The sequence below is a fragment of the Corvus moneduloides genome, chromosome 3 (assembly GCF_009650955.1).
Source record: "Corvus moneduloides isolate bCorMon1 chromosome 3, bCorMon1.pri, whole genome shotgun sequence".
NCBI lineage: Eukaryota > Metazoa > Chordata > Aves > Passeriformes > Corvidae > Corvus > Corvus moneduloides.
The window spans coordinates 77,268,421-77,291,990 of record NC_045478.1 but is presented as its reverse complement, the minus strand read 5'-3'; the positions used below and the strand labels follow the sequence as shown (position 1 = coordinate 77,291,990).

The window sequence follows — 23,570 nt, the reverse complement described above, 5'->3', positions numbered from 1 at the left end:
TGTGTATTTTGTCTTGCAGTTCTCCATTTCTGCTGCTGGGCTGTGTTCCCATACAGTAAGCTGATTTCCCATCCTGTGGATGCACTTCAGCATGCTTTTATTTTCTTGTATTTGATGTTGGTTTTTTTCCTTTAGTAATAGTTTTTCTGCTCAGTAATATTAGAGGAAATTACAGCTACTTGAAAAAGGTTTTACCTAGAAGCCATATCAAAGTGTGCAATGCACATTTCTGTATCTTTCCTTCAGTGGAGAATCCAAAAATATTGCTTCTCCTTTCTAGGGAATTGCTCAGTTGTGTACTATGTGTAGAAAACAAACTACACACCAGACAATGCTGCCCACATAACTGACCAAATGCCTGAGTAGCCTTTGTGAGAAGGTGGCAGTATTTTCTCTGCTTTAGCACGCTGGATGCCTCTCTTTACCTAGTAAAGGGTTTGCTCCGGGTGTTGCAAAACAAAATGGGCTGAGCCTACCTAACAGCTTTGCCAGCGGTAGGAAGATGGCTTGGATCCCCGATTCTCACCCTGGGGTCCAACCCTGTGCTAGGTGTGTTGCCAACAGGACCACAGCAGTAAGCCAAGTCAGTTTATTGGACTGGAAGAAACATACTCCTTTCCTGCTGGATTAGTTTGCTCTGAGTTATTACATTTGAGTAAACTGCAACCAATACAAGAGCAGCCAGAACCAACAGCAACTTTTTTCCTAGTGGTAACTCTGGAATTAGTTAGGCATTTCATGTAGCAGTGTGGCAAAAGAAAGAATCAAAAAAGCACAGTCAAATTGTCAACAGATATATAAGAAAGGCACTGGCAACCTAAGGAAGTGTTTCCTGTAATGCTAATGTATCTGACAATTGCTGGCTGTCCCTTGTAAAGGAGCATTATTTCAAGCAGGATTAAAATGTCAGCAAGCAAAGCTGAAAGAATTTTAACCGGACTCCTTTTTGTTAATTCAGATGCCACCATTAAAATATTCCTATCCCGCGTATCTCAGGTACACGCATCTCCAGGGGAACTTCATTTTCTCCTGCTGGGTAGCTACTGTTATGTGGTAAACTGCATTGTCTTTGAAGTTAGTAAGGAAGCAATGCAGTCATGCCATTGTAACCAGTTTACAAATTCTTATCATTGACAATTGACAAGACATTGATGTTGACAATTACAAGAAACTGGTTGCGTTCCTAGGACCAGACGCTTGCAAAGAAATCTCTCCCTTGTAAAGATGTGTTAACTATCAATTTACTCATTGCTGTTCAGGCTCTTCAGTGCTAGGCCTTTATTTTGGAATTACCAGCAATTTTACATTCCCTTCCCCTTTATGCTGAGGTCTGAGAGATGCCATGTAAGCATCCTGCTTTCCTTACAGAGTCACAGGTTGTGTCAATCCACACATTTCATGTTGGTCACTGTTTGCAAATGCAGGTGCTGGCAGCAGGAGGGTGCTGAACATGAAACCTTCAGACTGGATGATTGCTAAGCATTTCTGATACGTGTGCTACCTTACTGGAAAGGGATTTAAGGAAATGGGTCTCAAAGTCATTGGTCAGTGTCGATGGTCTTTGACTGACTTGGTGAGTCCAGAGTTGTGATTGGGCAACTGGAGTATTTTTTTATGAATTGTCATACTGATTTAATGTTGCCTGCTTTCATCGTATGCAGGGCTATCTTAGGGCTATTCTGGCCCTGAGAGGTTGGAATGATGTATTTCCACTAGGAAAGTCATGCTATAGTTGTAAGAATTTCTGGAATCGTCAACTATCCCACCAAGAGACATTTTTGTAGCTAAGTGAAGTGCATTGTTTTACAATAAATTGCCGTTAGTCTAAACAGACAATATATATAAGGTTTGAAAACCACAGAGTATTTAAGTTGCTCTGTGTCTTTACATTGCTGGCTAAATGTCTTGTGTATGTAGTTTACGTGTCTAAATGCTGCATCCCTATTTATTTCTAAATACTTTCTTCTAGATAAGCAAAAACCTCTACATTTCATTTCCTTGTGAACATAAATAGTATGTTCAACTACAGTTCTTTTCCTTTCTCTTTATATGCTGATAGGACATACAGTTGTGATTACCCTGGGTGTCCTTATTCCAGTGTAACTAATCAAATTTGTTTCCCACAATTCTTGTTTGCTATGTGGGATGCCCTAAACATGTGAATAATTGAATAGGACTAGTATATCTATAAAATCAGTTTATGGTTCAGTAAACCAGTTCTCACAACAGTTAAAGTATTTTCCCATTGAGATTTGCAAATTCGTGTTCTATTTTGAGCTTGATGAAATGGTGGATATATTCAGCTAGACTGTATTCAAATGAGAAAGTATCATCGAGTATCATATTTAGGACTGTGATTTAGTGTTTTGAGTAAGTAATCTCATGTGTAAAAGTATCTTACTTTGGTCCTTATGTAAATATTGTCTCATAATTTATCTTTATTATTCTAGATGGAATGTGCTTGCATGAAAGTGGAGTGTGATGCACTTCAGATCTGTGTGTTTTTGCTAGTTGCTTTAGTGATTTTTTCTCTATTTGTGTTAAATTGTTTTGCTTCTGTTTGGCTTTATGCGTTGTTGAATTCTTCATGTTTCTGAGAAATAGCTATTAAAACAGAAGAAAGTAATAGGATTTATTCACATGGAGATACATTATGGTGACTGACTGACTTATGTATGAAATATTGAAGTACCTTACAAAAATAGGCAGGACTATGTGTCTTCCTCTGCCAAACAACAGAGCTGATGCTCGTAATTTCCCTGAGTTCCACATGTCAAATCAGTAACAAGATTAGAAGTAAATATTCCTATTCCCCTGCTGTATCTGGTAGATAACGCTTTCTTCTACGTGAGGTTGGATTTTAATGCAAAGATGCTGCTTACAGATTTGATTTTAACTCCACAGCGTGAAATGGCTTAATTTTTTAATGTTGTGTGATAATTCCTTACTGCCCACAATACTGCTTTCCTTCACTGTTTTCGTGCTCTGTTCTTTCTGATGGTGCAATAAAGCAATTTTTGTTTCAAAGTGGAGGTGGAAAGCATACTAATTTGCAGCTGGTTGTTTCTTTTTATTTCCAGATGGTAGGAAGAAAAGCTGTGGTTCATTTCAATGCAAGAAATTATTAAGTTAGCAAGACTAGATAGGTATTCTTCAGTGATTGGATGTGTGATTAAAACACTTCAGTAAGTGGCACTGCAATGCATTCAAAGCTTTTGACACAACCCAGGGTGCATTTGGGATGGTAACAGGTGTGAATTACAAATTTTTAGAAATCTCTTTTCCAGTGAACTGTACCTGGCTTCAAGCAGAGCACCACAGTGCACCAGGTGCTGGGTTCAGCAGTGGCAGCTGGCACATCCCTGGGGTATACTGTGCATACTCAAGGGCTTACAAGTGGTGGAAAGCTGAAGTAACTGATAGAACTCTAAAACCTGTTATGTGAAAATTAGAGCCTGTGGAAAGACAAAGTTGCAGCATGAAATGAATCCATGGTTCCAGACCTTTTCTGGTAAGAAAAAGCTCCTTCTTCTACCAGTCTCTTCAGAAAGTGTGTGTCCTCTGAGCTTCACTGCCAATTAGATCCTATATGCATCTTAGCTGCTAAAAGGAGTTTTTCCATAGGTGCAGACTGCTGGAATTAAAGACAGAATCTGGATGTGTAAAATCTATTGTGTGAGATACACCACTTCATGCTGCAGTCAAGGTGAAAGTCTCATGGTGTTTTTTTACCAAATCAACATAAGAAGATCAATATCATGGACAAGCTACTGGCTAAGTCTAGTAAATAATGACACTTCTTCTCTGCCAAAACATTGTCCTTGTTTAGGTTTTTTTCCTACTTTGAATATTTCAGGATGTGAATCTGAGGAAGAACTAGAAAGGCTTGTACCCTGCCCTGGTTTCAAATGGGACAGATTTAATTTTCTTCTTAGTAGCTGGTACAGTGCTCTGTTCTGTATTGAGTATGAGAATAATATTGATAACACACTGAAATTTTAGTTGTAGCTCAGTAGAGCTTACCCCAAGTCAAGGACTTTTCAGCTTCCCATGATCTGCCAGGGAGCTGGTACACAGAAACTGTGAGGGCTCATGACCAGAACACCTGGCCTAAACTGGCCAAAGGGATATTCCATGCCACAGAACATCATGCCCACTGTATGAACTGGGGGAAGTTGGCTGGTAGAGGCTAGTTGCTGCATGGGGATTGGATGAACATCAATCAGCACGTGATGAGCGCTTCTGTGTGCATCTCCTGTCTGTCTTGGATTTTATTCCTTTCATTCTCCTTTTCATTATTACTATTATTATTGTTATTATTATAATTATTATTGTATTTGACTTTGTTTCAGTTACTAACTTTTATTATCGCAACCCGTAAGTTTTACTTTTTATTTCTAATTCTCCTCCCCATCATGAGGGAGGAGTGAGCAAACAGCCATATGGTGCTTAGTTGCCATCTGGGGTTAAACCACAACAACCCCTTTGGATACCTTGAAGTTGGTGTTGAAGTTCTTAGGAAGGCTTTTAAAGAACCTATTTCTTTGATTGCTTGTTAATCTTGATGATCAGTGGCTTTAAAAATACATTATTATGGGAATGCTGTTGCACACGTTGCTGAACATTCCGGTGCAAAAACCTCATCTTGTTTTCCAGTGTTTCAGAGGACTACAAGTAAAACTTTCCTAATAAAACTCGTTCACATTTCTCTTTTATCAAATTTAAGTTTCTGAGACTTATGTAGTTTGTTCTATTAGGAAACCTTCATAATAAAGTAGTCTGTTGGAGCCCCTACTTTGATACAGATTTTTGACCATCTGTTGCCTAGCGGGCAAGTAAACCAATAAAAGAATAATTGGAATTTTCCCGGCTGAATTCTCAGAGGAGCCCTCAGGAAGTCTCACCTTACTTTTGACCTGCTGGTTGAGTTTTATTCAACAGACTTTTGTAATTTTTACTTCTTTCTCCATTGGAAAATGAATCTGAGATAACAGAAAATAACTGTTGAAACAAGAGTTTTTTTATTTATGCTAAATCTTTGCTAGAGGCAGATCTAAAGATGTTATGTTTGTATTTTGGATAGGTATTTCTAGAAATGTGCTGTTACTGGGAGTTCTGTGGGGGAAAAATAGCCTAACACCAGATGGATCCTGGTTTGATTGCAGTTAAACTCTTATAGGGTCCTAAATCCAGGATGACACTAAGAGGAACCGATTTCCAGTATAAAGACTTTAGACTTTAAAAAAAAAAAGTGCTGTTAGCTTTTAAAAAAACAAGAACAAACACAAACCCAAAGGGCAAACCCAGAAATTCATGTACACCTCTTGACTATCATTTGTGATGGAAGTAAGGCCTGAATGCTTTGGCACAGAGATTTAGCAGACCTCTGCCTGCTGAAGTCAACATTTAGTCTCTGCTCCTGTCCTGTGAAGCACACAGAGGACAGGAAATCTTTAATGACACATCCAAAAAGCATGACTGAAGTTGTCAGGGCAATGTGGGAGTATGGGTCCAGCCCACACAGACTGCATGACAGGCTGGAAGTTTAAGCATGTCCCAAGAAAAAGGAGTTTCTCAACAGGCAGTCTGATAGGAGCCATGTAGCTGACAGGGTTTGAAAAAATTTGCTCTTGCAGGGTAAGTGGGAAAGCTTTGCCTGCTGTCTGAGTGCCTGGAGAACATAAACTCTTCCTGCAGGGAACATGTTCTTTATAAAGGAATATTTACTAGCCCTGGAATGGCGAATATGCCTCACCTAGAGCCCTGCCACCCTGTGTCACGCATGGTAGGTAGGTATCTTTCTGGTGGCAAGGAACGTGTGTTTTCAAGTAGACTCTGCTGGGAGGGTGTAACAGTTCCCTTGGGTTGATAATACCTGTTTTGGTCATACGTAATCTATCCGGGCAGGATTAGCAAGATCTGGTGTTGGGTGGTGGCAGGAAAGAGTGCTGTTATTTTCAAATTAAAGTTACTATTTTTTGAGCTGTATTTCCCACTGATACTGTTGTTGAGAAGAGATAATATTGCACCAAACACTCAAAATAATCATCTCAGGTGTTGGGGGGAGATAATGATTTCTGTACTTAATCTTATGTCTGTGTTTGGTTCCTGTGCAGTGGATTCCATCTGCTGTTGTGCTGCTCTAGTAACAACTCCTTCCTTGTACACACCCCCCACATCTTAACTGCTGATATGGGAATGACTTCATTGTTAGCATCACTGCTGTGGGGTTGTAATGTTTTTCACTTACTCACTTGCTCTGGGTAAATACTGTCTAAAACAGCAGTGACTAAATGGACAGAATGTTACTGCTTGCTGCCATTTGGAATTCCCATCAGACTGTAGGTGTGCCTTGCCTTGCATGGTGATGTGAGAGAGATGTGGATGATCTTTGTGATGACAGGAAATGTAGAATATTGTCATCAGAATTAGGCGATACTAGCATTTGTTGGGTTTGGCTCAGAGTTATATTTAGTTTCCCTTCAATTAATAGAGCATCCTTGTATATTATCAAGTGACCTGAGGTTCAGGTAGGCTCACAGACTTTTAATACTGTTGTCATTCATCTTATTGAACTATGATGGCAATTCAGAAACAATAAATGAAAGCTTTTCTTTCCAAAAATCGGGACCCAATCAGGGAAGTATGGGGAGCTGTGATATTAAGCCAGTCTGGCACAACTCTGCTGTGGAATACCAGTGGAGGAGCTGATGCTAGGGAAGCAAAGAATTCAACTTCAAAATCTGAAGGCAGCTGAAGTCTGCCAGATTTCTTGGCCCTGTAGTTCTGTTTGGTTTCAGATCAAGAGTGCACTACAGTTCATTCAGACTTCCTGCTTTGGTTCACACTTGTGGAGCAGTTTTGGAGCATGTAGACTGGACTTCTTTCCAATTAAACAGCCTGAAGCAGTGGAGAGTACCTCAGCTGTTACTGGGCATCCAGCCTTTGTGAACAGAGTAGAGCAAATCTGAAGCAAACCCTGGCTTCCCTAAATGCAATCTTGAATTCAGGTACATGCTACCAAGTATTCCACACTATGGATCAACACTCACTGTGCTGTAATGCTAATGTAAACAAGGTGGCCATGCAATTCTTTTTATTCTGTTTGGTTTTTTCCTGTAGCTATACTTTGCGTTCCAATGGTCAAAAGAATTGATTTTGGCCAGGAATTGGCAGATACCCGATCCCTTAAGTAATATTATCAAATACTGCTTTTTTCATGACATTCAGATACAAGATCTAAGCGCCTGTTGCAACCAAACTATTTTAATGTTTTAAAGTTTTGCTCACAAGCCCAACACAAAAACATTTTCTGCATCTTGCAGTTTCTCCTGCTGCATTGGTGGTATGTGGAGAGTGTCAAAAATTATCATGTTTTGAATAGTAAATTACCATCTATAAATATGTAGTGTCCAGGGATCCCCCTGCACTGACTGCAGCTTTTTTCTTCTTTTTTCTTGCTGATTGAAATGACAAGGTATTTGTACTACTTAATGTTTTTCCACTCGAATTTGATTAAAAAATGTCTTTAGCTTGCATTTTTATATTAGTATTTGTGGATCATGAGAGCAGCTAACTCAAAGGTGAAGCAGAGCAAAGCTATTTTTTGTCAGTCTTCAAGAACGTGGAGTTTTTTCTGGCTTAAAAGTCATATTTATATTTTAATCTCTACATGACAGAAATGTATAATAATAATAAGTCACAATCATTTATACAAAAGTATGTCAGAATTTAAAGAAAGAAATAAATTAAAAGTTATTTGTGCTTTATTGTTACTTGTCCTGAATACTTAAGGTGACAACAGTTTCTTCTGCTGCATTATCAGTACAGAAAAAATGTGGAATTGGAAAGACGTGCCCAGGTCACAAGATCAATATTCCCACCTTCTATACTTGTATATGTTTATATACAAAGGTGCACAGTAACCTTATATAGATTACGGGGTACAGAAATTTCTCCCTGGACAGCTAATTCTCCAGCATCAGCAGCTGTGTTGGAACAAAGGCAATAACCATCTTAACGCATTTCCTAGCTGAGAAGAAAATATTCCCTGGAGATCATGGAAACTGATTAATGGCAACCATAAATAATGTAAGAATTTCTGTGCCATAATTTTGGAATTATGTAATGTTTTTTGGAACTTGAGAGTTCACAGGAACACTAAGCTGCAGAAGGGGATGGCATATATCTCTCTAGAAAAATGTAAATGGTCTTAACAATAGCAAAAAAGATACAGAACTTCTTGTTGTAAATAAGTGGTTCTGTAATTTTTCTCTCATTAAGAAAATTAATAGATACGTAACGTATCTATCTAATGGCTTTACTCTGATCCTGCTTGTTTGACTCATTTGAAAAGACTTAAAGCACTTTCAGTTTTCCTTGCGTAATTAAGGGCTGAAGGAGAGGCAGCAGCAGGCCCAGGTGGTAGAGAGGGCTCATGGTATGCTGGGTTCCACTGCGAGTCCTGCCAGCAGGCTGGGGGAGATGATCCTTCCCCTCTACTGAGCACTGGTGAGGCCACACCTGGAGTGCTGGGTCCAGTTCTGCGCTCCCCAGTGCAAAAAACCACCATGGAGCTATTGGAGAGAGTCCATTCAAGAGCTACCAAGGTGGTGAAGGGACTGGAGCATCTCTCCTGTGAGGGCTGGGAGAGACTGAAGCCGTTGAGCCTGGAGAAGAGAGGTTTTGTGGGGAGCTCATCAGTGTATATGAATACTGAAAGGGAGACTGGGTTAGGGAGTGATGGTGCAGGTGGCATATGAATGCTGCTGTGTTGCACACTGCCCCTGTCAGATCGTTCTTTTCCACCTTTCCATTCATGTTCACTGAATGGCTTGTATTTTTTACTTAAGCTGGACATTTTGAAGGCAAGGAAATATTTTTATTCTGCTTTGGTAGCACAGTAAGTGTGAAATAACCGAAAAGAACATAACCAGTAATGATAATTATTATGGGATACATAAAACACTTTCACATTAGTTTTAGTTTAGTTTTAAATATTTATATTTCAAGTTCTAAGGGCTTATTACATTTAGTTAAAAATAATATGTACACAAATTATTTGTTAAATACTAAATTTTTAATGTATTTTTGTATGGATAATTATTTTCCACCAGAAGTGCTACTCTGTTCAAATGTCCCAGTCAATAAGAGCCTTTGCTGTCTCTTTGTGGAGGACTCCCAGAGAAGACATAGAGTTGGGATGGGCTTATTGTAGGAAGGCTTTTTAGAGGACTAAGAACATACCCAGTAGGAAATTAGAAGCATTACTGCTTCTGCTACCAGGATATGTTGGATTTTTAAATTTTTTTATTTTTCTAAATTAATGACCACCACGATTTCTGAATGAGGATGTGTTGCAGGTCCATACACAGTAAACCCACTTTCACACAGGTTATTTAAACTGACCCAGAATATATAAGAATAGGAAGTGAACATCAGTGTTTTGCTAGCACTGGTACAGATCCATGGGCTGTTTAAACAATACCAAATATAAGAGCGTAGAGCAAGCTGTTCTTCTTCACATAAATATGAATAAAGTGTGAAAGTATCCCTTGTCCTCATACGAGCCTTTTCCCCAATTTGATTCATTAGCATCCCCTTTTCCCAGCAGCTGTGGATACAGTTTCTTTGGGCAGGTGAAATATTGCTTCCTGTGCAGGAACAGACAAGGCAGATTTTGTATGCTTTGCAAGATATAAATGTTCTGATATACAACTGTTCTGGTAGAAACTGATTTTGAAACTGGCTTTGACCACAGAAGTGAATGTATCCATGCCTCATTTCTTTGGTTCAGGTATTTCTGACAGTAAGCCAAATTACTCATACAAGTATTTATTTATTATTTAGTATTAATTACTAAACTGACTGTGTTAAAAGCCATTTCATCTTTTCTTAGTGCAGCAGATGACATTCGTGAGCTGATTATATGAACACGATCCTTTCCAGGGCAAGTCCAGCCCTAGCTGGCAGGACATTGATTCTGAGGAATTAGCAGTCTTTCTCTTTGATAACTAGTGGCAGCAAAGAGCAGCCTCAGAAGGAATCAAAACTGCATACCATTAGGAAATGCATGTAAATCAGTGCATTGGACTCTCTTTGGAGTTTTAGTTGGTTGGTTGGTACTTTTGGAAGAAGTCCCCTGACTCTAGAAATTGGCAAAACAAAACAGTTCTGTTCTGAGAAGTGATTAGGTGAGATACTGCTATGAAGAAGATGTAATATTCATGGTTAAATTAATTTAAATATTGTTTTACTACTTTTATTCCAGTGAGGTTTGAGGGGTATATTATTACTGAGGAGAGCTGGATCAGCACCATACTAAATCATGTCATCTTGAAGTCTAAACCGCTTCTAAATCACCTTTTACTGGTGCTGTGTGAGAATGAACCTAATGAATATTTTCTTTAGTGGCAAAACTGGTTTAAGAGGTTTCTGCCACTCCCTTCATCACGTCTCTAATTGTGGCAGTGCAAGTCTTTGAGGACTGCATAGTAAGCTTTTATTAGTGAAGTGAACTAGGTTTCAAACAAATCTCATCATCATTTTCCCTCTTTTTTTTTTTTTCTTTAAGCAGATTATTTCATCAATTTAGTTTACAGGACCTCTTCCTCTTCCTTCTTCTAATGAACACAAAATCAGTTCCATTAACTCAACTGCAGGAGTTGAGGAGGTAGTAAAATGTAATTTCCAAATGGATTTCCTCTGCTTAAAAATGCCTGTCATAGTGACATGTTTCCTCTTCCTTTCTGCAATGTAGGTTAGTGTATCTCAGCCTGGCTGGAAATCAAAGTTCTCTGATTTGTTTAGCAAAACTGTGTTGAGGAACTTTTCCAAAGTATTTAACAGTGAAATACATCTTTTTTTGTAAAACTAGGTCTCAAACTATTCTTTTCTATTGCAAGGAAGAGCATAGCAGCAACCAGAGTGATCTCTCTTACTGCGCAGATCTACCATCACCTGACATTTCCTTTTCACCTTGGAAGATAATAGACCAGTTATGAAGAAGGATGTATTTCACTGTTAAACATAGTGTAAAATGTCAAAGGCTTATAAAAATAAAAGTCTAGAAATTATGTAAATATTATCATTGACCATCTTCATCATACTCCAGTGAGTCATGTTATGCTTGGGATGAATTAAAGATTTTTGCATAACTTAAAAATATATAGTACATGATGTACCTAATTTATTGGGCCAGTTTGAGATTATGAGCTGACTTAAAGGTCTGATGTCTCTTCAAGGACGCTGACTCAGACCAGCAAAGGGATGAGCACACTTGTGTTATGCTGCCACATTGCACAGTGTGATTCTGCCATTTCAATGAGTGTGTTGGGGAGGACACTGGGTGTGCTGAATACAACCCTCTCCACACGCTGAGAAGCGCAGTGGTGCTACCCAGGGCTGGTGGTGTTGCAACAGGTCACCTGGGGCCAGAGGGAGCTGTGGCTTGACAAAATCTGTAGCAGAAGAAAAGGAGAAGAGCACCTGGCAGAAGAAAACAGACAACACAAAACCATTGATGGTATAATTCATGAAGGGAGAGGAGTGAGCTTTTATGCTGTGGACAGTGTCCCCCATTCATGTGAGCAGCCTATGAGAGCAGGCGTGGATGGCTGATGCCCTGGGAGCATAACAGAGGGGTGAGGGAGGCAGCGCTGCAGCCTGGTACACACCTGCCAGGCTTCATCACCAGAGCCTGGGAGAGGCTGGCTGGGGAAAGCTTCCCGAGGGCTGTAGCACTGCTGTTCGCCTGTTACTTGCCTCACCTGATGACAGATCCCTCTCCACCATTCAAACATCCCCTCTTTTGGCATCATCTGGGGGCTTGTGTGGAAGTCTAGGCTGGGTTGTTATGACACAGCTGTGGCACCTCTGCACTCTGGCACTAAATACTCAATTCAGGGTTCTGAAAGACCTGTAAGGCAGCTACTGCCTCTTAACACAGAGAAGAACTCAGTAATGAGCTACAGGAGGGACTGAACTATGGAGAGACAAAGCAGTGATGATACACAACCACTTAGATTGGTCAAAGTGGTGTCTGAGAAGGATGAAAGGAGTAAACACCCAGTCCCAGCAAGTGCCAAGCTAACAGAGGATGGAAAAGCGTGAAATGTTCATAGGCAATTCTGGGTTTGACGCAGGCTATTATGAACTGGACATTGTCGAAAGCTACCTGGAGATTCTGGAAAACAAAGTGTGATGGTGTATATAAAAATGGAGAGAGAAAATATATCTTAACTGGAATATAATGGCCAGATCTGTGTATTTATCTACAAAGTGATCTAACAGGAGCAATTAGTCACAGGTAAGACAGAAGAGAAAATAACTGAAAGAGGAACTTGCACAAGAGGGATACAACCCACTGGGAAGTGTAGAAAAGTCATGACTAAGCCTTTTTAGAAAGATGTAGGAACAGAAGACTAACTTGAAGTACAGCAAGTGGAAATTTTTTTACTGAACACATCATTGACCTGTATAACTCATCACCAAAGTAAATGTAAAAAGGTTGAAGTATTTTAAATTATTTCTAAAAAGAAACACTTTTGTATGTTGTCACTTTTGTGACAACATTTAGAATTACATCAGAACAGATTTATATGAGCATGTAATAGTAGAAATCCTCCAAGTCATAAGAGAGTAAGTGACCTTTAAGGAAAAAATCCCTGCATGTGAACAGAACTGAAACACAACTCTCAACATCTTATGGGGTTTTACTCTTTGTGTAATCAATCCAGTATGGTCTATCTCAAGACATTGAGCTAGATGGATCATTGATCTTATTCCATTTGGTAAATGCTGCTGGTGTTGGATGTATTCTTTTTCATGATTTCTTTTTTTAAAGGAAAAACACCTCTAAACTATGAATAGACAATGGAAGGGATTATTTGTAATATCCTTTATCTCTAGTGTCAGTGTGAGCAGCAGTGCTTGGGCAGGATATCTGAGGGTTTGATTTTTTGAAGGTCAGTGCTTTTAAATGGGTGATTGTTATCTGATGTTTTCATTATACAATATAAAAATACAGTGTTCAAAAAATCTTGTTTTTCTTCATAATTTGTAACATAGTTATCAGACATGCTGCATTGCTGATTTAATTCTGGTCACCCATAGCAAATGTTCTTGATAGAATAAAAAAAAGTCTTCATAAGTAGTCTGTGGTGGCCGGTGAACTTACGTTACACAGGACAGAGAGTTTTCAGTAAGACAAGTCCCTAGTACCACAAGAACCTAAAGAGGTTTGGGTGACCAGAAAGGCTTCTCCCAGGATGCTTGTTCTGTTAAGTTAATCTATCCCAGTTTGGCTTCCCCGCTTGGCTGTCAGCCTTGACCCCCCCTTGTCACTCCCCCAGGGGTTCCCCATCGGTCCCCGTTCCCTAGTCCCGCCATTTCCCTGCCCCTGGATAAAACCTCTGAGTTCAGCATTGTTCTCCTCTTTGTCTCGGTGACCTTCGACAGTGCAGAAGGAAGAAATGCTCCTGTTGGAACATAAACAAAGACCCTTCCTGCCTCTTTTGCCAGCGACTTCGTACTGAAGCTAGCCGTGCGTTTGTGCGTGCACGCGTGTGAGCCACAGAGCCAGACTGAGACAGTAATAGTAGTCCCCTTTTGGTGAGCATCATTTTTTCATAGCAAAAATAACACCTTAGGGTTGCAACTGTAATGCTTCTGATCATGGTGGTTTCCACTGAAACAGGCAAATGGGCACACACACCTCCCTGAAGAGGACACAGTACAAAGAAGTACAAACAGGTGCAGGAGCAGTGATGGGAGGCAAGAGAGCACAAGTGTCTGAAAGGAGACAATGAAGTATCTTGTGCCTTTGAACCATAATTCTTTTAAAGTATGGCTGTGTTGGTTTGGGATGTTTTAATGACTTTTGTACAGTGATAACTAAGATTATAGGCATTGTCAAGAAAAGTTACATAAAAGCTCTTGCATACTGGAAAAAAATAGGAATCCTTTTCTTTCTCACTTGCCATAGCCTCATAAATTGTGACTGTTTCAGCTCAAGATTTTCCATATAATTATTCCCAAGCAGTGCCTCTCTTTCCCAAACACTGATCACTCATACATTGCTTTTAGATGTCATCTTACTGCTGCTGGTTGAAAGTAAATTCTCTCTTCAGTCTGAAACTGTCAATGCTCTTTAGTATGATAGTTCCTGTAATTGGTAGGAGCTGGGGAGCAGAGTGTTCCTCCAGACTCACTTCCTCAGAGCTTAGGTACATAGTGTGTAGCAGTAATTTCTGTCCTTCAGAAGGAATCATGAGAGAAGTATCAGAGAAGTAACAGAATCCCTCATCCAATCCAAGAAATGAGCCTATTGCTGCCTGGGTCAGCACAGAGGTTGGGATTAAACCACCATCAAGCTGCTTTGTGCGTAATGATCCAACAAATGTGTCAGATACTGTTGTTGGTATGCATGCTACAGATGTTTGTGTTCAAATTAATGAAAGCTTGGATTCATTGTACAGTGTGAACATATGTTCAATTTAGGAGCCAGGAGTTTGCAAGGGACTTTCTAGGTCTGCAAGCTCAACTTCTGCTTGTCATGTGTAGCTTCGTGTTCCTGCACCATCTATAAAGTTACCAGGCTTCATCAGGCTTCATTTTAACACAGGCATTTGGGGCTTTTTTTTCCCAGTTCTGGAAATGGATGGCTGCTCCAAAACTCTTCTCTGAAGCTTATAAACCTTCTTCTAATTTCTAAACTAGAAATGTGTTTATGTTATATCAAAGCTTTTTTTTTTTTTTTTTTTTTTTTTTTTTTGCTGGCACTGTTATTCTGCATCTAAAGCATTTCTTTTTGCTGGTGCTTGTATGCTGATGCATTAACAGGCAGATACTCTATCACTTTTCAACCTCCAGTCAGTTGTGCCAAGAAAGTCAGCCGTTTTATCTTCCTTTTAGAAAAAAGTCTCTATTCTTGTGCTGGTTTCAGTAACCCTTTTCTGCTCTTCTTCCAATGTGCTTGCATTCTTTAAGCATGGATATACAGAACGAGGTAGATTATTCCAAATGAGGTCTGATCTGCAGCTTACTCAAATAACATACCCATAGTTCTGCTTTACTGAAGAGATGGAGAAGTGCAGCTGCTTTTTTTGGTGTTTGTGTCACATCAATCAGTTTTAATTACGCTGTGATATACTCACAACACTCTTCTCTGCCAAACTTGCAGTTGATTCTCTCTCAAAATATTTTCAGGGAAACTAAGTAACTGGGACTGGTCTGGATGGATGTGAGATAGGGAAAGATAGCAAACAGAGTAGGAGAAGTGGTTAGTTCTTGAGGGAATGGTTAGTTCATTCCCCTAGGGAATGTCACAAATGGTGTTACTTGTAGATCTGTGTTGGGCTTGTGCTGTTCAGCTTATTCCTAAATGACCTGGCAGAGGGAAGTTTACTAAAGATATAACATTAATTAAGGCAGTAAGGATGGTGGAAGAGGCCCAGGGCAACTGGGCAGTAAAGTGTCACTTGAAAATGAGTGTGGATAAAACGTTAAGTCATGCTCAGTTTCATGTAGGAAGTGATGGGATAGGCCCTGGTGGATACAAGATCCAAGGGATTTAATAGACAAGGGCCAAGAAAGCGACAGCTTGGTGTTAGTCAGAAATGCCAGTCAAATCTCCAGCACCATTATTAGGCACGGAGTAGAACGCTTCTCTGCAACTTCATAAATCTGATTGAACTGCTCGGTGGAGTTCTGATCCTCTTATCTCAAAGCGGATAAAGCAAGCAGAAGGTGAGTAGGAAAAAAAGCCATTAATTAATACGATTTTCCAGGGCTCAAAAGACTGAGCTTGGGTAAATTATTCATAATATCATTAAAATTCAAGTACAACTGAAATTTCCTGTCGGGTTAGCTCACACAGAGGAGTTACACCTCATGTGCTTCTTCTACAAGACTTTGTACATTATAGTGATAAGACATTTTGCCTGCCTCTCATTGTCCGGAAGTGTCTCTGTGCATATTAAGAAAAGGAAATGTTATTTTTTTATTTACTCCTCTGGAAAACTTAAAAAGCAATGACTCTATTATTAAATCCATCAAAATAGAGAAGAAGTCTCTTGTGTTCATATAAAACTTGAAGGGACTTGCGGAACAGCCAGTTTCACAGGAGAGCAGGCAGGGGGTTCCCAGGAGGCCTCATGGAATGTCTGCCTGGTCTAGTGCTGCACTGGGCAGACTGGGGAGGTGCAGAGTGAGTCCAGTTCAGAAATCAGAAGCAGCATAACCCTGAATTCACTGTGTGTTCTGCCTGGACTGCTCAAGATAGCTCATTGCAGTAGCTCTGGAAAATGCCTTGCTGTACAGCAGTAATGCAACCCAAATGATGTGGCTGATCTGGGGCTGCAGAATTGGCAGGGCCTGTCTGCACTTGCTTGGTTTGATATCAGTGTAAAGGCTGCCCAGACTAAGTTTCAAGAGATTGCCTTTTCCTTGCTGCAATGAAAAGAAAATACTCTTTTATTTTCTTTTTGGTTGGCAAACAGAAGAAAGCATTCCTGGTTTATGCTGGATTTACTGTTCCTTTCTGTGCTGACTTACGTTTAGAACCGAGTGCTTTCTGTCAGAGTGTGCTTTGGCAGCATAGCCACCTGCACTGGGTACAAGTAAATTGCACAGGTTTGTGACATTGGGATTGCTGGCTGTGATCAGCCTCTTGTACACCAGGGGATCCATTCCTGTACTCTGAACACATCATTGTTGATCCTCCTGGTGTGTAAATGGCAAGGCAAAAATCTAGCCACAGTGGCTAGATCCTTGGAGTTTTGATGTGAAAAATGTTTGTTCTGCTTTTAGATGCCTTTGATGGATTATCATTTGTGGAAGCATGGAATTAGATAGTTTGGAATGCTGGCTATAGTACTTCTACGTAATTTAATTGATTTTTACAACAGGCGTTAGAGTGTGTTACTACAAAGTAGATGTAGGAATATTTTTGTGAAATATTATCCCAGTTTACCGGATGGGGAGAAGAAGTTACTTCACTTTGTAAAACTAAATAAAAAGTTCAGCAGGAAAACCCAGAATTAAATACAAATCTCCTGGCATAAACTTCCACTCCTGACTAGGCCTTTCTTCCTTCTCTGAAGTAAGCATTTATACAATGATGTTCACAATTTTGAAATATAAAAATATTTGGGTTTGCTTGCTCATGGCTAGTACTGAGTTTTGTTTGCCTGCTTAAAACAGACCTTTGAACAGCATTTGTCAAGAATAGTGGAATTCAGAATTGGCAATAGTGCAGCTTGTTCTTCTCTCTCAATTTAGCTGATATCAGACTGGTACCTGAGCTCCTACGTTTAACTCCGTGCCTCCTCTGCTTTGTTCCAGGTTATGGACACACAGTGCCTTTATCTGATGGAGGAAAGGCCTTCTGCATCATCTACTCAGTCATCGGGATCCCGTTCACGCTGCTGTTCCTGACGGCGGTGGTGCAGCGCATCATTGTGTACGTCACCAGGCGGCCGGTGCTGTACTTCCACATTCGCTGGGGCTTCTCCAAGCAGGTCGTCGCAATCATCCATGCCATGATCCTTGGGTTCATCACTGTCTCCTGCTTCTTCTTAATCCCAGCAGCAATATTTTCTGTCCTGGAAGATGACTGGAATTTTTTGGAGTCTTTTTATTTTTGTTTCATTTCCCTGAGCACCATTGGCCTTGGAGACTATGTGCCAGGAGAAGGCTACAATCAAAAATTCCGAGAGCTGTATAAAATTGGAATTACATGTAAGTGTCAAACTAAGCAGCTAAGTAAAAGGCATTTTATATTTAAAAAAAAAAAAATGAACATCAAACTGGCAGTCAGACTTCTCTTCTCCACTCTGTGGATAATGACCGTTTGTGAACTGTCAGCTAGCAAACTGGGCACTAATTTAGGTAGCTCTGTAAAGAGGAAACTGTTAAGTAAGGTCAGTTTTCTTAGTTAAGAATGAAAAAGCTAGAACTAGAATGCCATTATTCTTCATATTCTTCATATGCCATAGCTACTTCCTCTCTTATTAGTAGTAGGAAAAAAATGCTGTTATGAAAATGGTTAAGAGCATCTTGGGCTACCATTTCAGTGCATCACGGAACCAAGAACGTGATCCGTGTAACCTAAGGTCATCTCATAAGGTGAGATGACAGGTGGACAGAGACGAATCAAGAAGCAGTGGAAAATGAGGCAGAATAGCAAAGTTTCTGACTCCAGTTGTAACAGAAGGTAGCTGAAGCTTGCACTGGTACATACCAGCTGTCAAAGACAGACAAGTAGACTGAGATGATAGCAAAGCAAGACCATGAATGCTAAATTTAAATAGTTTGATTATATTTGACACAAAAGAAATCATGGTGATCAGTGATTCTAAGAAAGTGAAGCTAAGAAAATTACCTTTGTGTTGGTATTCTGAGTAAATGTATGCTGAGGGCAATATTTTCCAGTGACAGTGTTTTGAAGCATTGCAGTTTCTGGTATAGCTTCAGTCTGAGCAGTCTTTGGGTCATCAGAGGCACCAGTTAAAAGATCTGAACAGCCAAAGCAAACCTTTCCTGTCAGGTCCATTTCTTAGGCTGGTCTGCATTTGACTCTGCTTATGTGCATGATCCAGCAATCGTAATGTAGGCAAAGAGTCTGTTAACTTGGTTTTGTGTTTTACCTGAGAAGAGAGGTTTTCTCATTCCTTGAAGCAGGGCCTTGAACTAGCCAACAGAACATTTTGTTTTATTATCCTGCTAGGCCTCTTGCCATTGCAGATTTCCTCTTCTCCCCGTCATGTTTATCTTATGAATGGTAGCTTTTAATTATTAACCTGCTGCTCTGCAGAGTTGATTTGGGGATGCTAAATGATGAAGTGAATGGAAACTCACACATGGCAAAGGTCTTGTTACAGGCTTGCTGTTCTGAAAACTCAAAATCTGAAGAAAACATTAGGGCTCAGATTAAAGCTTTTTCAAGCTGTAGAACAATTAGGAAATAAATTGTAGGAAATACTAAAAGGAAAAAGTAGCTTTTAGGCAAAGTTATGACCTTAGAATATCTAATTTCAATAGGTTTTAAGGTTATAACTTTTAAATTATTCTTTTCTTTTCACGTGAACAATTCAAGGAACCAAATAAAATGTTTTCTCCTGAACCTAAATTTTCTAGAAGACATTTTGGACTTCTGCATCAGAAGATGCTTAATTAGTACTACAGGCTTTTCAAGAATTTTTGGGAGAACACAAGTCCCGTTCTAAATCAAGTGGCAATCAACTGGACTGAGTTTCGGAGATAATTATAAATTCTCGGTGCAGATTTATAGATGCTTTTCATTTGGTATAGCGTTGTCAGTTCTTCCTTGTGTTAATGCATAGCTCCCATTTGATGTTATGATATAAAGCTTAAAAACAATTCATAAATTTTAGCTGTAGTGCTGATTGAGATCAGTATCCAGTATTAAAAAGTTGATTAATGGTACTCCTGGAAGGAAAAGGAGAGCGTTACTGCCAGTGAATAATCTGTAACTACAGGTGAAATATTTATGCCTTTAGGTAATGGAACAGTGACCATATGGAAATTATAATCGTTACTCTGTGTTGGTTTCTCAGCACATTTTATGTTCAGCCCTTGGACGAGTGCGTTCTGCTAATAGTTATACGCTTAGCTTCTGCTCGATTTACTTCATTGAAATGATAAAATAATTAAGTAGTCATGCTCCTCATTGAATTGTAATGATCAGAAGTAGGGATCTAATGAAACACTGAGATTAATCAATATTCATTTTAACACCTTCCTTTAAACTATACATGCGTATGTTCGGAGAGGAAAAAAAAGAGCACGGTGTGCTGCTGGTCATGGGGATCTTCATTTCTGAACGTCTCAGTCTATCAGAGCTGGCTATTGCCTCTAAAAATAAGTCAGTCAGTACATGGTTGAAGTCATTGGTAATATATTTTAAATAAATCACTTCCAAGTTTTGGGTAATCTATATTCCTTAGTAAAACATTGCAAACATCCCCAAAAGATGGAGTAACTGCGTCAGGTTTTTCAAATTCCAGGAGTAATTTTACAGTAATTTTTCATTTTGGTTTTATCGGGCTTGTACACGTTTCTAGTTGCTTTGTTTTTCCAGGTATTTCAGGGTGTTGTATGTCTAATAATTTTAGAGGAAAATAATTCCAAAATTTTCATTAAGTAGTAAGTGATTTGTCCTGCTAAACTGATAGAAATAACCAATGACCATAATTAGCTCCCATATTTTTACTTGTAATATGTAGGAATATTGTGGGAATTTTGTTGAAATTCTGTTTTTGATCTTTTGATCAAAATCTTTTGAAGGGTACTTAATAATGAAAGTCATAAGTAAGTAGGAGAGTGTGCATGTGGTAAATCTTAGTATTCTGTTTCTTTAATACCGTTACACGTTTTTTTCTCGTACAATTGTAATAGAATTCAAGCCTCTAGTATTACTTTTTCTGTTTATGTGGGGTCTTGTTGGTTGTAGAATTAAAAACGAAAAAACAAGGATATCACAGTCCAAAGCTCTGAAATTATGCCATAAAGAAAATTAACATACTAGTCAGAGATGACAGGGGTGAGAAAAGTCACAGGCTCAAAACTGTTCCAGCCCTACTTGGTTTGCTAATAATTAATTAATTTTTTTTTTTTTTTCACTCAGGTTATCTGTTGATGGGCCTTATCGCAATGTTGGTGGTTCTTGAGACTTTCTGTGAACTTCATGAGCTCAAAAAGTTTAGGAAGTTGTTTTATGTGAAGAAGGACAAGGAAGAGGACCAGGTGCATATAATGGAACACGACCAGCTCTCCTTCTCTTCCATCTCAGACCAAGCAGCCTCCATGAAGGACGATCAGAAGGCAAACGAGCCTTTTGTGAATTCCCAGTCCCCAACTTCCAATGACAGCTCTCTAAACAATTAATACATGGGTATCCATACCTGTGTTTTGGTGCATTTATGCTACTTACCATAAGAAATAGAAAGCCTCATAATTTTTTTCTCAAAATATAGAAGCTGGAAGACTGTGCTACTTTAACAAGGATTCATCACTTCTGACATAGAAAAGATTTTTGGGAACAATGTGGGAGCCACCCTGGGAAAAGGGAATAAATGTAAGATGTGGCTGGGAACATAAGGCCATTTTGGTTGAGGGATAAGGATTTAGGTGTACCACTTTCAGAGATTCCAGAGAGAAAGGCTTGCACAAGTAACTTGAACATCTTTAGGAGACTAGGCCTTCACTGACATCCAGCTCACTGAGTTGCACGCCCCATCTTGTAACTGCTTGACAGCAGATTTTGGGATGTGCACCTTTGACAGTCGTAGTTTTAATCCAATAGGTAGCATTTTAATCTGGAAAACATTTTCAGAGCAGTATCTCTAGATCTGGTGGAAGGGGAATATCTAGGTCATCCCTCTATTACCCAGTAACTTGCAGGTGCAAACAATAATTCTAGGAAAGGAAAAACAAGACAGCCCCTCCTTTGCCCATGCCATTTACATTTAAATTTCCTACTTCCTTAAAAGGTCCTCTGATCACAAGAAAAGTTGTCCTGAAGAGAGTGTGCCTTGAGTCTTCCACGCTGTTTGTTTTTTTGTATGAAATACTTTTCTGAGAGATGGCGAAAACAATTCAAAGCTCTGGATGAGATGAGATGGTAGGGAAGGAATACAGATGCATTTCAGTCTTCTGAAATGGGCAGGAGTGGGTATTTAGCTGCATGGAATGGAATCAGCACATGCCACATATGACTGGCACAGTCATGTGCTTATGGCTTTCTCCTAACAGAAGGTTGAAATCTGTTCAGCAGAGGGACTCGGTGCTGTTCCTCTGACCGTCCAGCCCAGCGTGTGCTCTGCTGAGCTGGTGGGTACAAGGAGGAACAGAAACAGCATCACCTTTGAACATAGCTCCTATTCTTTTGCTTCTCTTGCTGGTACTCGGAGCACTTTGGAGGTGAAAGGAATGTTTCAGGGCAAAACAATTTTTCAGTTTTTCATATGGCAAGAAAAAAGGAAAAATGTCACATTTGGTTCGGATGGAACCGAATTTTTTTCCCCTTGGGAAAAGTCACTAAAAAGTCAAGATCTCGCTCAACTTCTGAAGCTGGAACCTCTTTGGCTGTAATAGGAGAGGTGTTTTAGTCCAGCTACCAGTCACTGTGCTGAATGCAGGGACCTCAGAGTGAATTTCGGTGAGCATGAGATGAGACTTAAGTGGTTGTAGTACTTCTCTTCGGGCCTTAAGAATCTTAAGATAGGGGAATCTTGATAATGCTTTGCAATGAACAGAAGATCTGGAGCACAAATAGCCATATTAGGACAGCCTCCCACATAGGAACGGTGTAGAGGAGAGCCTTTTACCTGCAGTGCAAGCATGCCAGATTGCCTGTAATTTGGCTTTTAGTGTTTAGAGCTGAATAATATTTTACTGTAAAAGAAAAAAAAATGCAGTGTGTCTAGATTTAGCGCACATGGGAAAAATACTTGAAAGTAAATAACCCAAAATATACTGTGTTTCAGCTTAATGATAGCTAGCATCAAACAGATTTTTATATCTTTACTGGAAAAACTTACTTTATGGTTAAATCAGCTGAAAGTCTTCAACTGAAATTTATATTTCTAGAAAATCAGAGCTAAAGGTTTTGGTTGTTTTGAATTTTATAGATTAGGTGAGAGCATATTGCATTTGCATGTTCCCAGGAAAGTGGCTATTTTTATACTGCTTAAGTTAACACAGTTCTATTTATAATGAATGTTAACCAATATATATGTACATATATACATAAATATATTTATATACTGTACATATATCATAAATCACCAGAGTTTAACAGATGTAGGAATGACATTTTAGATAATTTTTCCCCTAGTCTTCTCTTTATACAGTCAATATTTGAAAACTATGGCATAAAAATGACACTGATATAAAATAAGGAGTACTGTACTACAGGAAACATTTATACAGTTTTTTTCAGTGGAACTTTATTGATTTTTTTTTGGTACCTTAAAATTCAAACTTTCTTTTAATTTCTGTGTAACATTAAGCTCTAAAGGATATGCACAGATGTTAAATGATATACAAAGTTACTTCTGCAGCGTGTACACAAATGCGAAATGTAGACACGTGAAATGAAAGCACAGAATTCAAAGCAGAAGCGATAAACTAAGCAGTATACTGTGATTGTAGGTGAATATTTGTTATTTTAAACTTCAATAAAAAGTCTGGCTTTTGCCTGCCTGCACTCTGAAGTGGGATTATTTTCTTTAGTGGCATGTGTGCATTGAGGAAATCCTGTCTGTGTTTGTGCATCCTTTACTTAGCCTTCCTCAGCTCAAGGAGGCTCTGTTAATGCCAGTGTTGTACCTGACCTTGATATTAATTGTGGCTTAGTATTGCGCTGGTTATTCCTTAAAAAAAAGAAGACCAATCCAAGGTATGTTCGTTTTTGTTTCAGATGCTGACTGATTGTAGCAAATAAAAGTAACATAGCATTTATCATGTCCTTATGAACCAACTGCTCCAATATTTGAGAAAATCTGAAAAACTGTCATTGGAGGTTATCAGTACCACTGATGAAATAA

At 39.2% G+C, this 23,570-nt stretch overlaps 1 protein-coding gene across 1 annotated transcript in view; it reads left to right on the top strand.

Moving 5' to 3' along the window:
• Positions 1 to 23,237, top strand: part of KCNK1 (potassium two pore domain channel subfamily K member 1) — a 34,938-nt gene extending 11,701 nt beyond the window's left edge. Inside the window, exons 2-3 of the mRNA XM_032102294.1 lie at positions 17,344 to 17,739; positions 20,648 to 23,237. Coding sequence (XP_031958185.1) covers positions 17,344 to 17,739; positions 20,648 to 20,907 — 656 coding nt within the window. The 3' untranslated portion in view covers positions 20,908 to 23,237. The remainder of the gene's footprint in view (positions 1 to 17,343; positions 17,740 to 20,647) is intronic.
• Positions 23,238 to 23,570: the final 333 nt, after the last annotated feature.